This window comes from Microcaecilia unicolor, chromosome 6, assembly GCF_901765095.1.
Source record: "Microcaecilia unicolor chromosome 6, aMicUni1.1, whole genome shotgun sequence".
Classification (NCBI taxonomy): Eukaryota; Metazoa; Chordata; class Amphibia; order Gymnophiona; family Siphonopidae; genus Microcaecilia; species Microcaecilia unicolor.
The window spans coordinates 14,099,150-14,115,194 of record NC_044036.1 but is presented as its reverse complement, the minus strand read 5'-3'; the positions used below and the strand labels follow the sequence as shown (position 1 = coordinate 14,115,194).

General features: G+C 45.8%; 1 protein-coding gene across 1 annotated transcript in view; it reads left to right on the top strand.

Annotated features, from left to right (window-relative positions):
• Positions 1-15,101, top strand: part of LRRC41 (leucine rich repeat containing 41) — a 43,796-nt gene extending 28,695 nt beyond the window's left edge. Inside the window, exons 9-10 of the mRNA XM_030206578.1 lie at positions 11,122-11,197; positions 14,591-15,101. Coding sequence (XP_030062438.1) covers positions 11,122-11,197; positions 14,591-14,822 — 308 coding nt within the window. The 3' untranslated portion in view covers positions 14,823-15,101. The remainder of the gene's footprint in view (positions 1-11,121; positions 11,198-14,590) is intronic.
• The last annotated feature ends 944 nt before the right edge of the window (positions 15,102-16,045 follow it).

Below are 16,045 nucleotides of genomic sequence, written 5' to 3'. Positions count from 1 at the left end.
TGCATTTTATTTGATGTTAACCACTTTTAAGTAGTTTATTTTTGAAAAAGGGGGTGCATAAGTGAAATAGTATCATCTAGTTTGGAGTCCTGGGCTTTACTTCAGATCTTTTATGCTTATTGCTTACTGGAAGGGGCAAAACCATCCCATTATCTTTCTCCTCATCACAGGAGACAAAAAGGCTGTGATCTAGACCAGTATCCTTTTTGCGATTTTATGCACTCACTTTGCTGTTCTTAGCAAAATTTAAACTTCCCTTCAGTGTCTGCAGTGGAGCCAGAAAAAGGACTGGGTCTACAGGGTCCTGACGGATTTGAATTGTGTAAGGCAAGGGTTCTAAACCAGTCCTCGGGACACACCTAGCCAGTCAGGTTTTAAGGATACCCAAGATGAATATGTAGATTTGCGTACAATGGAGGCAGTGCATACAAATGAATCTCATGCATGCAAATCTGGGACTATCCTGAAAACTTGACTAACTAGCTAACTGGTATTGGGTTGAGAACCCGGAGTTATGCCTTAGCTAGGCTGGTTGTAAAGAGTATGCATGAGGCAGTGTATGCAAATTGCTCTCGTTATATCCATTATGGTTATTAATTAATTTATTTATTTAGATTTTGCTCACACCTTTTTCAGTAGTAGCTGAAGGTGAGTTACATTTAGGTACTCTGGATATTTCTCTGTCCCAGGAGGGCTCACAATCTAAGTTTGTACCTGAGGCAATGGAGGGTTAAGTGACTTGCCCAAGATCACAAGGAGCAGCAGTGGCATTTGAACCCAGTTCCCCAGAATCAGAGTCCGCTGCATTAACCACTTGGCTACTCTTCCACTAGCAACTTTCCATGTAGAAGCCTGCCCTTGCAGATCAGTAATGCGGCCGCGCAGGCTTCTGTTTCTGTGAGTCTGACGTCCTGCACGTATGTGCAGGACGTCAGACTCACAGAAACAGAAGCCTGCGCGGCCGCATTGCTGATCTGCAAGGGCAGGCTTCTACATGGAATGTTGCTCATGGAATAGCAACATTTACATTCCATGTAGAATCTCAAATAGTTATTTATTTAGATTTTGCTCACACCTTTTTCAGTAGTAGCTGAAGGTGAGTTACATTCAGGTACTCTGGATATTTCTCTGTCCCAGGAGGGCTCACAATCTAAGTTTGTTCCTGAGGCAATGGAGGGTTAAGTGACTTGCCCAAGATCACAAGGAGCAGCAGTGGCATTTGAACCCAGTTCCCCAGAATCAGAGTCCGCTGCATTAACCACTTGGCTACTCTTCCACTAGCAACTTTCCATGTAGAAGCCTGCCCTTGCAGATCAGTAATGCGGCCGCGCAGGCTTCTGTTTCTGTGAGTCTGACGTCCTGCACGTATGTGCAGGACGTCAGACTCACAGAAACAGAAGCCTGCGCGGCCGCATTGCTGATCTGCAAGGGCAGGCTTCTACATGGAATGTTGCTCATGGAATAGCAACATTTACATTCCATGTAGAATCTCAAATAGTTATTTATTTAGATTTTGCTCACACCTTTTTCAGTAGTAGCTGAAGGTGAGTTACATTCAGGTACTCTGGATATTTCTCTGTCCCAGGAGGGCTCACAATCTAAGTTTGTTCCTGAGGCAATGGAGGGTTAAGTGACTTGCCCAAGATCACAAGGAGCAGCAGTGGCATTTGAACCCAGTTCCCCAGAATCAGAGTCCGCTGCATTAACCACTTGGCTACTCTTCCACTAGCAACTTTCCATGTAGAAGCCTGCCCTTGCAGATCAGTAATGCGGCCGCGCAGGCTTCTGTTTCTGTGAGTCTGACGTCCTGCACGTATGTGCAGGACGTCAGACTCACAGAAACAGAAGCCTGCGCGGCCGCATTGCTGATCTGCAAGGGCAGGCTTCTACATGGAATGTTGCTCATGGAATAGCAACATTTACATTCCATGTAGAATCTCAAATAGTTATTTATTTAGATTTTGCTCACACCTTTTTCAGTAGTAGCTGAAGGTGAGTTACATTCAGGTACTCTGGATATTTCTCTGTCCCAGGAGGGCTCACAATCTAAGTTTGTTCCTGAGGCAATGGAGGGTTAAGTGACTTGCCCAAGATCACAAGGAGCAGCAGTGGCATTTGAACCCAGTTCCCCAGAATCAGAGTCCGCTGCATTAACCACTTGGCTACTCTTCCACTAGCAACTTTCCATGTAGAAGCCTGCCCTTGCAGATCAGTAATGCGGCCGCGCAGGCTTCTGTTTCTGTGAGTCTGACGTCCTGCACGTATGTGCAGGACGTCAGACTCACAGAAACAGAAGCCTGCGCGGCCGCATTGCTGATCTGCAAGGGCAGGCTTCTACATGGAATGTTGCTCATGGAATAGCAACATTTACATTCCATGTAGAATCTCAAATAGTTATTTATTTAGATTTTGCTCACACCTTTTTCAGTAGTAGCTGAAGGTGAGTTACATTCAGGTACTCTGGATATTTCTCTGTCCCAGGAGGGCTCACAATCTAAGTTTGTTCCTGAGGCAATGGAGGGTTAAGTGACTTGCCCAAGATCACAAGGAGCAGCAGTGGCATTTGAACCCAGTTCCCCAGAATCAGAGTCCGCTGCATTAACCACTTGGCTACTCTTCCACTAGCAACTTTCCATGTAGAAGCCTGCCCTTGCAGATCAGTAATGCGGCCGCGCAGGCTTCTGTTTCTGTGAGTCTGACGTCCTGCACGTATGTGCAGGACGTCAGACTCACAGAAACAGAAGCCTGCGCGGCCGCATTGCTGATCTGCAAGGGCAGGCTTCTACATGGAATGTTGCTCATGGAATAGCAACATTTACATTCCATGTAGAATCTCAAATAGTTATTTATTTAGATTTTGCTCACACCTTTTTCAGTAGTAGCTGAAGGTGAGTTACATTCAGGTACTCTGGATATTTCTCTGTCCCAGGAGGGCTCACAATCTAAGTTTGTTCCTGAGGCAATGGAGGGTTAAGTGACTTGCCCAAGATCACAAGGAGCAGCAGTGGCATTTGAACCCAGTTCCCCAGAATCAGAGTCCGCTGCATTAACCACTTGGCTACTCTTCCACTAGCAACTTTCCATGTAGAAGCCTGCCCTTGCAGATCAGTAATGCGGCCGCGCAGGCTTCTGTTTCTGTGAGTCTGACGTCCTGCACGTATGTGCAGGACGTCAGACTCACAGAAACAGAAGCCTGCGCGGCCGCATTGCTGATCTGCAAGGGCAGGCTTCTACATGGAATGTTGCTCATGGAATAGCAACATTTACATTCCATGTAGAATCTCAAATAGTTATTTATTTAGATTTTGCTCACACCTTTTTCAGTAGTAGCTGAAGGTGAGTTACATTCAGGTACTCTGGATATTTCTCTGTCCCAGGAGGGCTCACAATCTAAGTTTGTTCCTGAGGCAATGGAGGGTTAAGTGACTTGCCCAAGATCACAAGGAGCAGCAGTGGCATTTGAACCCAGTTCCCCAGAATCAGAGTCCGCTGCATTAACCACTTGGCTACTCTTCCACTAGCAACTTTCCATGTAGAAGCCTGCCCTTGCAGATCAGTAATGCGGCCGCGCAGGCTTCTGTTTCTGTGAGTCTGACGTCCTGCACGTATGTGCAGGACGTCAGACTCACAGAAACAGAAGCCTGCGCGGCCGCATTGCTGATCTGCAAGGGCAGGCTTCTACATGGAATGTTGCTCATGGAATAGCAACATTTACATTCCATGTAGAATCTCAAATAGTTATTTATTTAGATTTTGCTCACACCTTTTTCAGTAGTAGCTGAAGGTGAGTTACATTCAGGTACTCTGGATATTTCTCTGTCCCAGGAGGGCTCACAATCTAAGTTTGTTCCTGAGGCAATGGAGGGTTAAGTGACTTGCCCAAGATCACAAGGAGCAGCAGTGGCATTTGAACCCAGTTCCCCAGAATCAGAGTCCGCTGCATTAACCACTTGGCTACTCTTCCACTAGCAACTTTCCATGTAGAAGCCTGCCCTTGCAGATCAGTAATGCGGCCGCGCAGGCTTCTGTTTCTGTGAGTCTGACGTCCTGCACGTATGTGCAGGACGTCAGACTCACAGAAACAGAAGCCTGCGCGGCCGCATTGCTGATCTGCAAGGGCAGGCTTCTACATGGAATGTTGCTCATGGAATAGCAACATTTACATTCCATGTAGAATCTCAAATAGTTATTTATTTAGATTTTGCTCACACCTTTTTCAGTAGTAGCTGAAGGTGAGTTACATTCAGGTACTCTGGATATTTCTCTGTCCCAGGAGGGCTCACAATCTAAGTTTGTTCCTGAGGCAATGGAGGGTTAAGTGACTTGCCCAAGATCACAAGGAGCAGCAGTGGCATTTGAACCCAGTTCCCCAGAATCAGAGTCCGCTGCATTAACCACTTGGCTACTCTTCCACTAGCAACTTTCCATGTAGAAGCCTGCCCTTGCAGATCAGTAATGCGGCCGCGCAGGCTTCTGTTTCTGTGAGTCTGACGTCCTGCACGTATGTGCAGGACGTCAGACTCACAGAAACAGAAGCCTGCGCGGCCGCATTGCTGATCTGCAAGGGCAGGCTTCTACATGGAATGTTGCTCATGGAATAGCAACATTTACATTCCATGTAGAATCTCAAATAGTTATTTATTTAGATTTTGCTCACACCTTTTTCAGTAGTAGCTCAAGGTGAGTTACATTCAGGTACTCTGGATATTTCTCTGTCCCAGGAGGGTTCACAATCTAAGTTTGTACCTGAGGCAATGGAGGGTTAAGTGACCTGCCCAAGATCACAAGAAGCAGCAGTGGGATTTGAACCGGCCACCTCTGGATTGCGAGACCGGTGCTCTAACCACTAGGCCACTCCTCCTCGTTATCCTGACAACCAGAAAGACTAGGGCAGGGCTCAACAAATCCCGGGCGGCAGGTCGCCATGGCACCTAGAAATTTCATCCTAGCATGTAGGATTTCATACCCCCGAAATACAATTTTTTTTTTCTATTTGCATTGCTGCCCCACCTGTTACACCTATGGTGGTAAATGTGAGCCCTCCAAAACCCACTGTACCCACATGTAGGTGCCCCCCTTCATCTCTAAGGGCTATGGTAGTGGTGTACAGTTGTGGGGAGTGGGTTTTGGGGGCTCAGCACCGAAGGGAAGGGAGCTATGTACCTGGGAGCTATTAATGAAGTCCACTGTAGTGCCCCCTAGGGTGCCCGGTTGGTGTCCTGGCATGTGAGGAGGACCAGTGCACTACGAATGCTGGCTCCTCCCACGACCAAATGGCTTAGATTTGGTCAGTTCTGAGATGGGTGTCCTCAGTTTCCATTGTGGCCGAAAACCAGGGACGACCATCTCTAAGGTCGACCTAAATGTTGAGATTTGGGCATCCCCGACCATATTATTGAAATGAAAGATGGATGTCCATCTTGTTTCGATACTACGGGTTCCCCCGCACCTTCGCCGCAATGTCCTTAGAGATGGACGCCCTTAGGGATGGGCGTCCCCGTTCGATTATGTCCCACTGTGTGACGCAGGGGTGTGACGGGGGTAGGGGCATGATGGGATAGGGTAAAGGTGTGAGGGGGCGGGGCTGTATTTAATTTTGTGTCACGGCAAATATGGTAATCCTAAATATGCATGAGACATTTGAATGCACTGCTTCCAGTTTATGCAAATAGTACATAAATATTGCTATACTGGGAAAGACCAAAGGTCCATCGAGTCCAGCATCCTGTTTCCAACAGTGGCCAATCCAGGCCACAAATATCCGGCAAGATCCCAAAAATGTACAAAACATTTTATACTGCCTATCCCAGAAATGGTGGATTTTCCCCAAGTTCATTTAATAATGGTCTATGGACTTTTCCTTTAGGAAGCCGTCCAAACCTTTTTAAAACTCGCTGTCTTTACCACATTCTCTGGCAACGAATTCCAGAGTTTAATTACATGTTGAGTGAAGAAAAATTTTCTCCGATTCATTTTAAATTTACTACATTGTAGCTTCATCGCATGCCCCCTAGTCCTAGTATTTTTGAAAAGCGTAAACAGACGCTTCACATCTACCCGTTCAACTCCACTCATTATTTTATAAACCTCTATCATATCTCCCCTCAGCCGCCTTTTCTCCAAGCTGAAGAGCCCTAGCCACTTTAGCCTTTCCTCATAGGGAAGTCGTCCCATCCCCTTTATCATTTTTGTTGCCCTTCTCTGCACCTTTTCTAATTCCACTATATCTTTTTTGAGATGTGACGACCAGAATTGAACACAATATTCGAGGTGCGGTCGCACCATGGAGAGATACAAAGGCATTATAACATCTTCATTTTTGTTTTCCATTCCTTTCCTAATAATACCTAACATTCTATTTGCTTTCTTAGCCGCAGCAGCACACTGAGCAGAAGGTTTCACCGTATCATCGACGACGACACCTAGATCCCTTTCTTGGTCTGTGACTCCTAATGTGGAACCTTGCATGACGTAGCTATAAATCGGGTTCCTTTTTCCCACATGCATCACTTTGCACTTGCTCACATTAAACGTCATCTGCCATTTAGACGCCCAGTCTCCTAAGGTCCTCTTGTAATTTTTCACAATCCTCCCGCGATTTAACAACTTTGAATAACTTTGTGTCATCAGCAAATTTAATTACCTCACTAGTTACTCCATCTCTAGGTCATGCATAAAAATGTTAAAAAGCAGCGGTCCCAGCACAGAGCCCTGGGGAACCCCACTAACTACCCTTCTCCATTGAGAATAATGACCATTTAATCCTATTCTCTGTTTTCTATCCTTTAACCAGTTTTTAATCCACAATAGGACACTACCTGCTATCCCATGACTCTCCAATTTCCTCTGGAGTCTTTCATGAGGTTCTTTGTCAAATGCCTTCTGAAAATCCAGATACACAATATCAACCAGCTCTGATTTGGATTTAGTTCACACCTTTTCACTGGTGGCTAAAGACATTCAGATGCAGTAGATATTTTCTTGTCCTTTGAGGGCTAATAATCTAAAGTTGTACCTGAGGCAATGGAGTGTTAAATGACTTATTTAAGTTCACATGGGGTGGCAGTGAGATTTGAATTCTGGTTTTCAGTCCACTGCTCTTAAGTGCTAGGGCTTCTCTTCCACTCATGCATTTTTGTTATGGAAATTCAAAACCCTGACTAGGTTGTAGCAATTGAAGTTTAAAAGGGGTGGGGGGTGGGTCTTTGCTCTAACAGATGCTAGTATTGACTAGAATATTATTTATTTACCACCTTTTTTTAGGAAATTCACCCAAGGCAGTGTACACAAGAATAAGCTGGACGTAGGACATAGTAGTAAAAATTTTCAAACTGTATACCCCCCCACAGACTGGCAAAGATGTATGGTCAGAGTCCAGGCCACTGTCGGAGGGGTTGCATGGTTGTGGGGATATGTTCCAAATATGGTGGTTCTGCCCAAAATAAAGGGCTGTTGGGGGGAATTACTCCACATTCTTCGCATTTTTACTGGGGTGGATTATCCAGCTACAGTGGAATATTGCCTTTTGCATTTTCGGGGGGGGGGGGGGGGGGGGGGGGGGGGGGTTAAACCAGATGTACACACGCTAGCTTCATACTTTTTGGTAGTGGCGGCCTGGGAAGTCCTGCATCACCCCCCCGTGGTGAAGGATTATTCATAAGATGGATTCTATATCAGATGTCCAAATTAATGACTTCCGCCGCCACCTGAGGATTTCTGGTACCTCCTTGCCAATTCACATAGGCCCCCACTGTTGCATTGTCAGAATGCATACTGCCTTGCGTAGAGATAGTTCCTGAAAGGCTGTTGGGGACAGGGGAATCATTTTGTCTCAAATCGGTTGATTGACCATAATGCCTCCTCTGGAGACCCTGGGCTCCCCAGCCCTTGAGACTTGCATCTCTCATCACAGTGGTCCCCTTCAGATCTTCCAGACTCATGCCTTTGTTCAAATTGGAGACCTGCAGCCACCATTGCAAGCTGGTCCTTGCTGGCCCCTGGAGGGAGAGTCATGTCCAGTTCCTATGGAAAGTAATGTGCCCTTAAGAGGACACATGAGCTTTGGCCCATTGAACCACCTCCAACGTTGCTGCCATGGAGCCCAGGATCTGTAGATAATCCTATGTTTGCAGTGCCCCATAACTGAGAAGACTTTAAATATGTGCTTGCCAACTTCTGGATCCTGGATTGCGGAAGAAACATATGCACCTATATCGAGAGATTCCCAAAACCTGCAACAGCTTTTGCTTGCTCTTGGCCAGATTGACAGCCCAACCTAACTGTTCCAACAGCTGAACCAACCAGTTATCCAGATAGGGATGTACCAGAATGCCCTCCTTGTGCAATACTGCCACGACAACTACCATCACTTTAGCTACGGCGCCCAGGACCTTCTCCAGTCTGAAAGGAAGAGCACAGAACTGATAACGCTGCCCCAAAATGGCAAGAAAAGGGAAACTCCGATGTCCTATCCGAATCAGGACATGCAGATGTGCTTCCACGAGGTCGAGTGACATGGGGAACATAGTCATGATGACCAACCACAATGTTTCCGTATGAAAATAGGGAACTTTGAGGTACTTGTACTAGATTCTACTTGTACTTCTGCTTTTTATTATTCAGCCCCGGCCTTGTGGAATTCTTTACCAACTTATCTTTGTGTAGAAACCAAAGGCCTTAAAACCTACTATTTTACCTTAACCTTTCTGTGCCCAGATAATCCAGGCATGGTTGTTACTGCCTCAACTGTACTTCTGCCATGCTGTGATTTTTATTATTATTTTTTTTAAATATTTTTTCTTACCTGTTCATGCTGAAGTGAAGGGGCAAGATTTGGGGTGTCCCCCCCAGTTGTCACCTTCTGTTCAATTGTAAACTGCAATAATTACCAACGTTGCAGTTCCTCCTTCTACAGGTGTAGCTGTGGTTGAGGCTAGGAAGAGCCCAAACATGGCAAATGATGTTTCACTTAGCCCATTGGGACCTGAACCCCCAAGTCCACAATCTAGCACCGAGGTATTCAATCATATTCCAGTGTCTGGTTCAGCAACGGCATCAAATACAGATGGTGGTGCTGAGAGTCTCTCAACACGATACTATAATGTTTTCTTCTTCTGGAATTTCTCTGGAGCCTCTACGTTTGTTGGATAGACCTCCAGTGGTAACTTTAGATGCAATGTAGTCAGCTGTAGAAAACCTTCATAAGTTATGCTGATCCTTTATAACTGTATCATGGAGAGAGTGGTGGATATGTGGAATGCCCTCCCGCGGGAGGTGGTCGAGATGAAAACGGTAACGGAATTCAAAAATGCGTGGGATAAACATAAAGGAATCCTGTTCAGGAGGAATGTATCCTCAGAAGCTTAGCGGAGATTGGGTGGTAGCACCGGTGGTTGGGAGGCGGGACTAGTACTGGGCAGACTTACACGGTCTGTGCCCTGAAAATTGTAGATACAAATCAAGGTCAGGTATACATATAAAGTAGCACATATGAGTTTAGCTTGTTGGGCAGACTGGATGGACCTTACAGGTCTTTTTCTGCCATCACCTACTATGTTATGTTACAAATACAATTTTGAATAATTTTGATTTTTAACCTCTACGATTTTTTTTTTTTTTTTTTAATTCTGGATCTTGTGGATCATCTGATCGGTTGTTTTCTTGGGGAAGCTGGTACTGGCCAAAGCACCCCCAGCTGACTCCCGTCCCTTCCTCTTCAAGAGCTCTCCCCCTGATGTCTGCTTTATCAGCTCTAACCGTGGTGGCTCCTTCAACATACAGCATCCAAGATTTCAGTGGTTCCCACCAAACACTGAGCCGCTGCTATCTCCTGACTTGGGACCACACATGTGGTCTCAGCTGGTGCTCCCAAGTCCTCTGCCTGCTCTGGTTTGCCTGCTGACACACTGCTCTCATGCTGTGCTCCATAGAGATGGCAGTCAACGCCTGACTCATCCAAGCCTTGCTGGCTACATAACCGGTCCCAGCAGCGTTTCACTTCACTCATGTCCTACTCTGTTCTCAGGCACGTGCAGTTTTTCTCCTCTCCGACAGACCACCACAAGGTAAACCATGGCTGGCAGAAAGAATAAGCATTAACAGAAAGAGAGAGAGAGAGAAAGCTCCCCGGTACCTAAAACAATGCTGCCTAGAAGAGATTTGCTTTGCTGTAACAGGCAGTCCAGGACTCACCCCAAGACAGAAGGAGACTAAGGCACATGCTGCTCCTTAAGTGGCCCCAGCCACAAGGACCATTGGGGGGGGGGGGGGGGGACCTGACCACCCAGATGTAGCACCTCCAGGGCAAAAACTGGGCCGGAAAACTCTTGCCCTATTCGGTTACGAAGCGTGTCAGCTTGATTGATTTCTTCTTAGATTTTTTTTTCAGTTTTATTTAATGTTTTTAAAAATCTATTCTATGATTCCTGTTGGTACCCTAAAACATAACTAGCCTATCTATCTGGGTCAGACTGCACAGGTGTACTCACGTCTATCATCTACTGCCAGCTCAAATACTGGCTGCCTGAGGACTACACAAGGCAGATGCAGGATTATCTGAAATCAGCACTCTGTCGCCATCTGCAGGTAGGAGTGCATAACCCAACCGTCTGGACTAGTCTAGAGGGATGCTAAGGAAGGGAGGAGTGCGCTCTTGGTTCATCCTGGTCTAGATTTTCCACTTCTGCTGCTCAACAAGCAGCACTTGCCTTTTAGGGTCCTTACCCTTTTTCACACATCACTCTTTAAAAGTTAGGATTATTGTACTGAAACAGAGATTAATCTTTTTCATTCCAAAAGGATAGAAGTGGGCATTTACCTTGCACGTATAATTTAGCATCCTGTGGATAGAAACTCTTTATTATGTGTAATATATTTATAACGCTGACCTCTCTGCTGCTCTGTGACAGTGTTTCCCCAAGTCTGTCCTGGATGAAATTGAATATGCATTAAATTGATTTGCATACACTGCCTCCCTTATATGCAATCTCTTCATGCATATTCATTGTGGATCCTCAAACCCTGACTGGCAAGGGGCGTACTCCAGGACTGACTTGGGAAACGCTGCTGTATGGTTTGTACTATAAACACCAAACCACTGACCACATTCCTATCTGTCTGTAGGGGATGAGGGACTCGTCTCACTAGCAGACGTCTTTTCTGAAGATTCAGTGTCCTGCATTCAGCACATGGATATCAGGTACAGAATGTTTCCGTTTGGCGTCAGCTGTGATTTGACCAATGTACGTTGGAAGGGAATAGGTACTGACTCCGTATTTGTACTCTATATCAATAAACAAATTGGGATTCAAACCCTAATACTACAGTAACTATGTTAGAAACTGGGTTTGAAAAACATCCACAATATCGGGAATAGAATCTCAAATATTTAAATAAAGATACCTCAAACGCTCCCAGTAGGGGACCGCAGCTATACTATAAAGAACCCTTTACCATAGCGTGAGTCCTGTTACTATCATAGGTGCCAAGAAACAGGGGGAAAAAAGATTCAGTGGTAGGAGAAAAAGAACTGAATCCAAAAAAATCCCATGTCTCTTAATGTAACTGTCCCTTCCTGCAGGAATATATGTGCAAAAAAGGAAAAGGGTTCTGCAATATTAAATACTGCCATCCAAAAAAATACAAAAGCAAGCTTGCTTTACTTATCCAGTAGAGAAAAGTACTGTCACAGAGAATGAGTCTTGAGGACCAGCTGGATCTTTCTCTGTATCAGCAGCAACAATGCCAAAGCTACAGTATGGTGTTGAATAAAGAAACACTCCATCTGCTCACTGAATTTCCTTAGGAATAGCTTCTTGAAGGCTGCCCTCAACAAAGGCAAGAGAATTACAGTTGAGTAGTCACATCCTCCTGAGTCACTTGAGAACTGTTGAATACAAGGTCTCACGTTGCTGGAGGCTGTTGGGCCCCCCCTGATACAAAGGAGGGTGAGTGGTCTTCATGTTGGGGAGTGTTTTAAGGATAGCGGTGTCCTCCGTGCCTTAGAGCTTTTAGTTCCTTGCCTCATTGAGATGTGTGATGCCAATTAACATCGAGGGCTCATGGTGGAAGGTGGTGCACAAGTCGAGGTTGAAGATGGCTGGTAAATGTTGCCATCTGCTTGCTGTCCAGAATGAACACTACACACACATGCTGTCTGGGACTCATGGAGATCGATGCTGAAGTCAGCAGACCAGTTATCTGCACCGCTTCTTACAACCATACAGACTCGTCTTGGATATCTGTGCTCACAGGTCAAAACTGGAAGTATTATAGGTGTTTGATATACTGCCATTCCTACCAACAACAAGCAAATGGCTGTGGGACAGAGGAGCAGAAAGGCTACGGCATGAGAGACTTGAAAGGGGTGACTAGGGCTAGAGGGAACTAAAGGGTGGGGGGAATCTTGGGAAGGAGTAAAGGGCTATGGGAGACACCGATATCCCGGAATTAGAGACCGAAGTCACCCAAAGGCTACCTCAAAGAACCAGGTTTGACAACCTTTTTGAATTTCAGAAGAGAGGATTCATTACAACTATGAAGCAGCAAAGATTTCTACAGCGATGGTTCAAGATAAGAAACAGCTGATTCTCTAGTGCTATCGAGATGTATTGTGGTTATTCTATAGTAGAGGTTTGTATCCCACCAAATCCCTTAATAAAAGGGTGTAAGGCAGGTAACAAAAACACCCAGGGCACCAAAAGAAAAAAGTATAACTATATAAATCAATCTCCTAAATTCACAAAACATACTTTTGTAAAAATATAAGTTTTCAGTTTGCTCTGAAACAGCAGCTGTGAGGAAGAAGAATGAATATCCTGTGGAAGAAAGTTCCAAATCCTTTCAAAGAGGGTAGCTCTAAAATCAGGTGAACCACACTTCAACCCTGACAAAGAAAATGAGCCAGAGTATCACCGTATAATGTTTTAAAAAGTAAAGTTTAAAAACAGTTCATGCTTCTATGAGGAGCCATTGAAGACCAGCAAAGAACAAATTTCAGTTTTCCTACAATCAGCCTTAGCTTCTTCAGTAATTTCTGTAAAATACCTAGATCTAGTGAACTACAATAGGCCAAAGATGACAAAATAACAGCCTGAACCAATACTCTGAACTGTAGAGCCTTAGACATGGGTATCTGTAACAGATGTGGTATTGGTGCACTTCTTAAAGCTGTTTCAGGCTTTTGCTGGGCCACATTATTATGTGGAAAAATAATCAACTTGATTTTTGGAGAATCGTGACCGGGAGTCCAACTCAAGGCCTAAAAACAAAAAAACAGGTACTATAGGGAGAAGTAGCATATGACAGTGACAGGACTGAGTGAAACGAAAAGAAAAACTTTATAAAAGCTTCAGAGATGCACAACCTAGCCAAAGACTGAGGTGGTGGGAAATGACGCTTAGTATTTCTAAGCTGCCATAGGTTCCCACTTGGGCCTAGTCTGTGATATCACTCGTGCTGAGGATTTCCTATCCTGCCTCTTTACTGACTAATCCTGTAAAATCACAAAAAGCACTTTTAAATGTTAGTATCTACCAGGGGCGTATCTGGACTCTGGCGGTAGGGGGGGCCAGAGCCAGAGGGAGGGGGCACATTTTAGCCCCCCCCCCCCACCGCCACCAATGACTCTCTCCACCCCCCTCCCGCCGCCAACCCTCCCCCGCTGCCGTTCTTACTTTTGCTGGCGGGGGACCCCAACCCCCGCCAGCCGAGGTCTGCTTCCACCTGCCGCTGCCTTAAAAACTTCTTCTTCAGCCGGCGGGGGACCCCAAACCCCCGCCAGCCGCCCCGCGGTGTTTAAAATTCATCTTCGGCCTCCGTGGCCGTGCTGCTGTGATAGGCGCTGTTGAAATCCACTTCGGAGTCTGACGTCGTTGTACGTTGTACGTGCTGCGACGTCAGACTCCGAAGTGGATTTCAACAGCGCCTATCACAGCAGCACGGCCACGGAGGCCGAAGATGAATTTTAAACACCGCGGGGCAGCTGGCGGGGGTTTGGGGTCCCCCGCCGGCTGAAGAAGTTTTTAAGGCAGCGGCAGGTGGAAGCAGACCTCGGCTGGCGGGGGTTGGGGTCCCCCGCCAGCAAAAGTAAGCAACGGCAGCGGGGGAGGGTTGATGGCGGTAGGGGGGTCCAGGGCAAAATCTGCGGGGGCCCAGGCCCCTGAGGCCCCACCCAGATACGCCCCTGGTATCTACAATCTAATATAGCAGAAAAGGAAAAGTCAAGCTTGCTGGGCTATGATTTTGTTAGGCTGACATGGTACATGACAGTTATGCTCTGGCTTAGGAATACCAAGTGCTCTCATTCCCTACAGCAGGTAGATTTCTCTCATTTCCCCACTTCAGCTTCCTGTGGTACAGTTACCTCTACAAACCTCAAATAGTAGCAGTATGCTGAACTGTAGGCCATAGGCTAGAGTGCCCTCCCTGTGGCTGAACCATTTCTCTCTCTGTAACAACCACGTTTGGCATTTTTAAAGGGATTTAACTTTATTGTGGCAGCACATCGATGTCTTGCTTTGTAGTGCGGAGCCACCCATGTCATGAACTTCTGCTCTTATCTCTCTCTCTTTAATTTTATTTTTATTCAAAGTTCAAATTGTATCAAACCAGCTGGACTGCTTCAGTTTGCCAAGAAACTGGAAAAGATCACAGAGCAGGCCGGGCACATCTCATTAACTCACCTGAACCTCTCGCAGAACTTGCTGAACAGAGATCTTGCGATCACCCAGGAGGCGCTACATGCCCTTTGCAAGGCGTGCACAGTGATCGATCACAGTTGGGACTTCTCGCAAGTGTTTGCAGATCATGTCAGCGTGATGTAAGCTGTAGTGCCTGAAGTCCAGGCTCTGCCTCTGAACGTTACCCTCTCACCAGGACTGCCTGCTGGTCATTGTGGAGAAAATGCTTTGACAATGTCGTCTTTCACCATTGTTTACTGTAGATATCCCAGTTTTTTTAAAAGCTGAAGGGCTCTTTCTCTCACATGCATTTACTGTATACTTTTTCTCTCGCTATATATATATCTCACAACTGTTTGCGCACCTTTGCTGTGGTCAGTGGCGTTCCTAGGGTGGCTGACACCCGGGGCAGATCGCTGATGCGCCCTCCCCCCCCCAGGTGCATTTTTAACTGCTAGGGGCGGGGGGGCAGAGGGAGCACGTACCCTCCCCCCCCCCCCCCCCAGGTACGCCACTGGCTGTGGTATCTCAGCTGGGATTACAGATCCCAACCTACAGGGGCAGGTATAACACAGTGATGCAGAGCACCTGGGTTTAAATGCATTACTTACTGCCTAGACTTAGGGCTCCCCATTACTGGATTCTGGAGGTCAAAGACTGTAGCTTCAAAGGGTTAGAAGATAGTGACAAAATATCCTCTGTATTTTAAAAGTGACGGTTTGATACTAATTCAGTGGAGGGCAGGGCCAAGTCAAACATTAAAAAAAAAAAAAAAAGGTTAGAACTATGGATTATTTTTTACACATGTCTATAATCCCAATTTTTTTATATAGATGCTTTTAGGGGTACCTAAATTATGTAGTATATACCATAACCATTTTTAATTTAATCGCTTTAATACCCTTCTTTGAAGTACCATAGAAACTAGTAGACTCAACGGGAACCAGATTGCAGTCTGCTTAGATCACCAGCACGCCTGAGGTTTGTCATTGGCACAAGTAAATGCCATTGTTTCATGTTCACTTCTTCTCGAGTCTGAGGCATCAATGGATTTTTGCCAAATAACCACCACGAAGCAGTTCTGATACTGGGATTCCTTTAGAGGATGTTTTTCTGTTTAAAAAAAACAACCCCTACAAGTGGTCCTGTGTTTTTGCCATAGTTTTGGTTACAAGAAGGTGGTTTTGCTGGTAGAGCAGTACCAGCCTCCCCGAAAAAAAACCTGCCTTTCCATGAGACCCTCCTGAAGGAAGAAATTCCCAGTGAAGCAAAGGGTTTTGAAGTTAGGAACATGAGCTATCCTTAAGACATGTTATTTTACTGTCAACCCCAGCGATTAGGTAACTAGGTCTTCATATATAAAATGG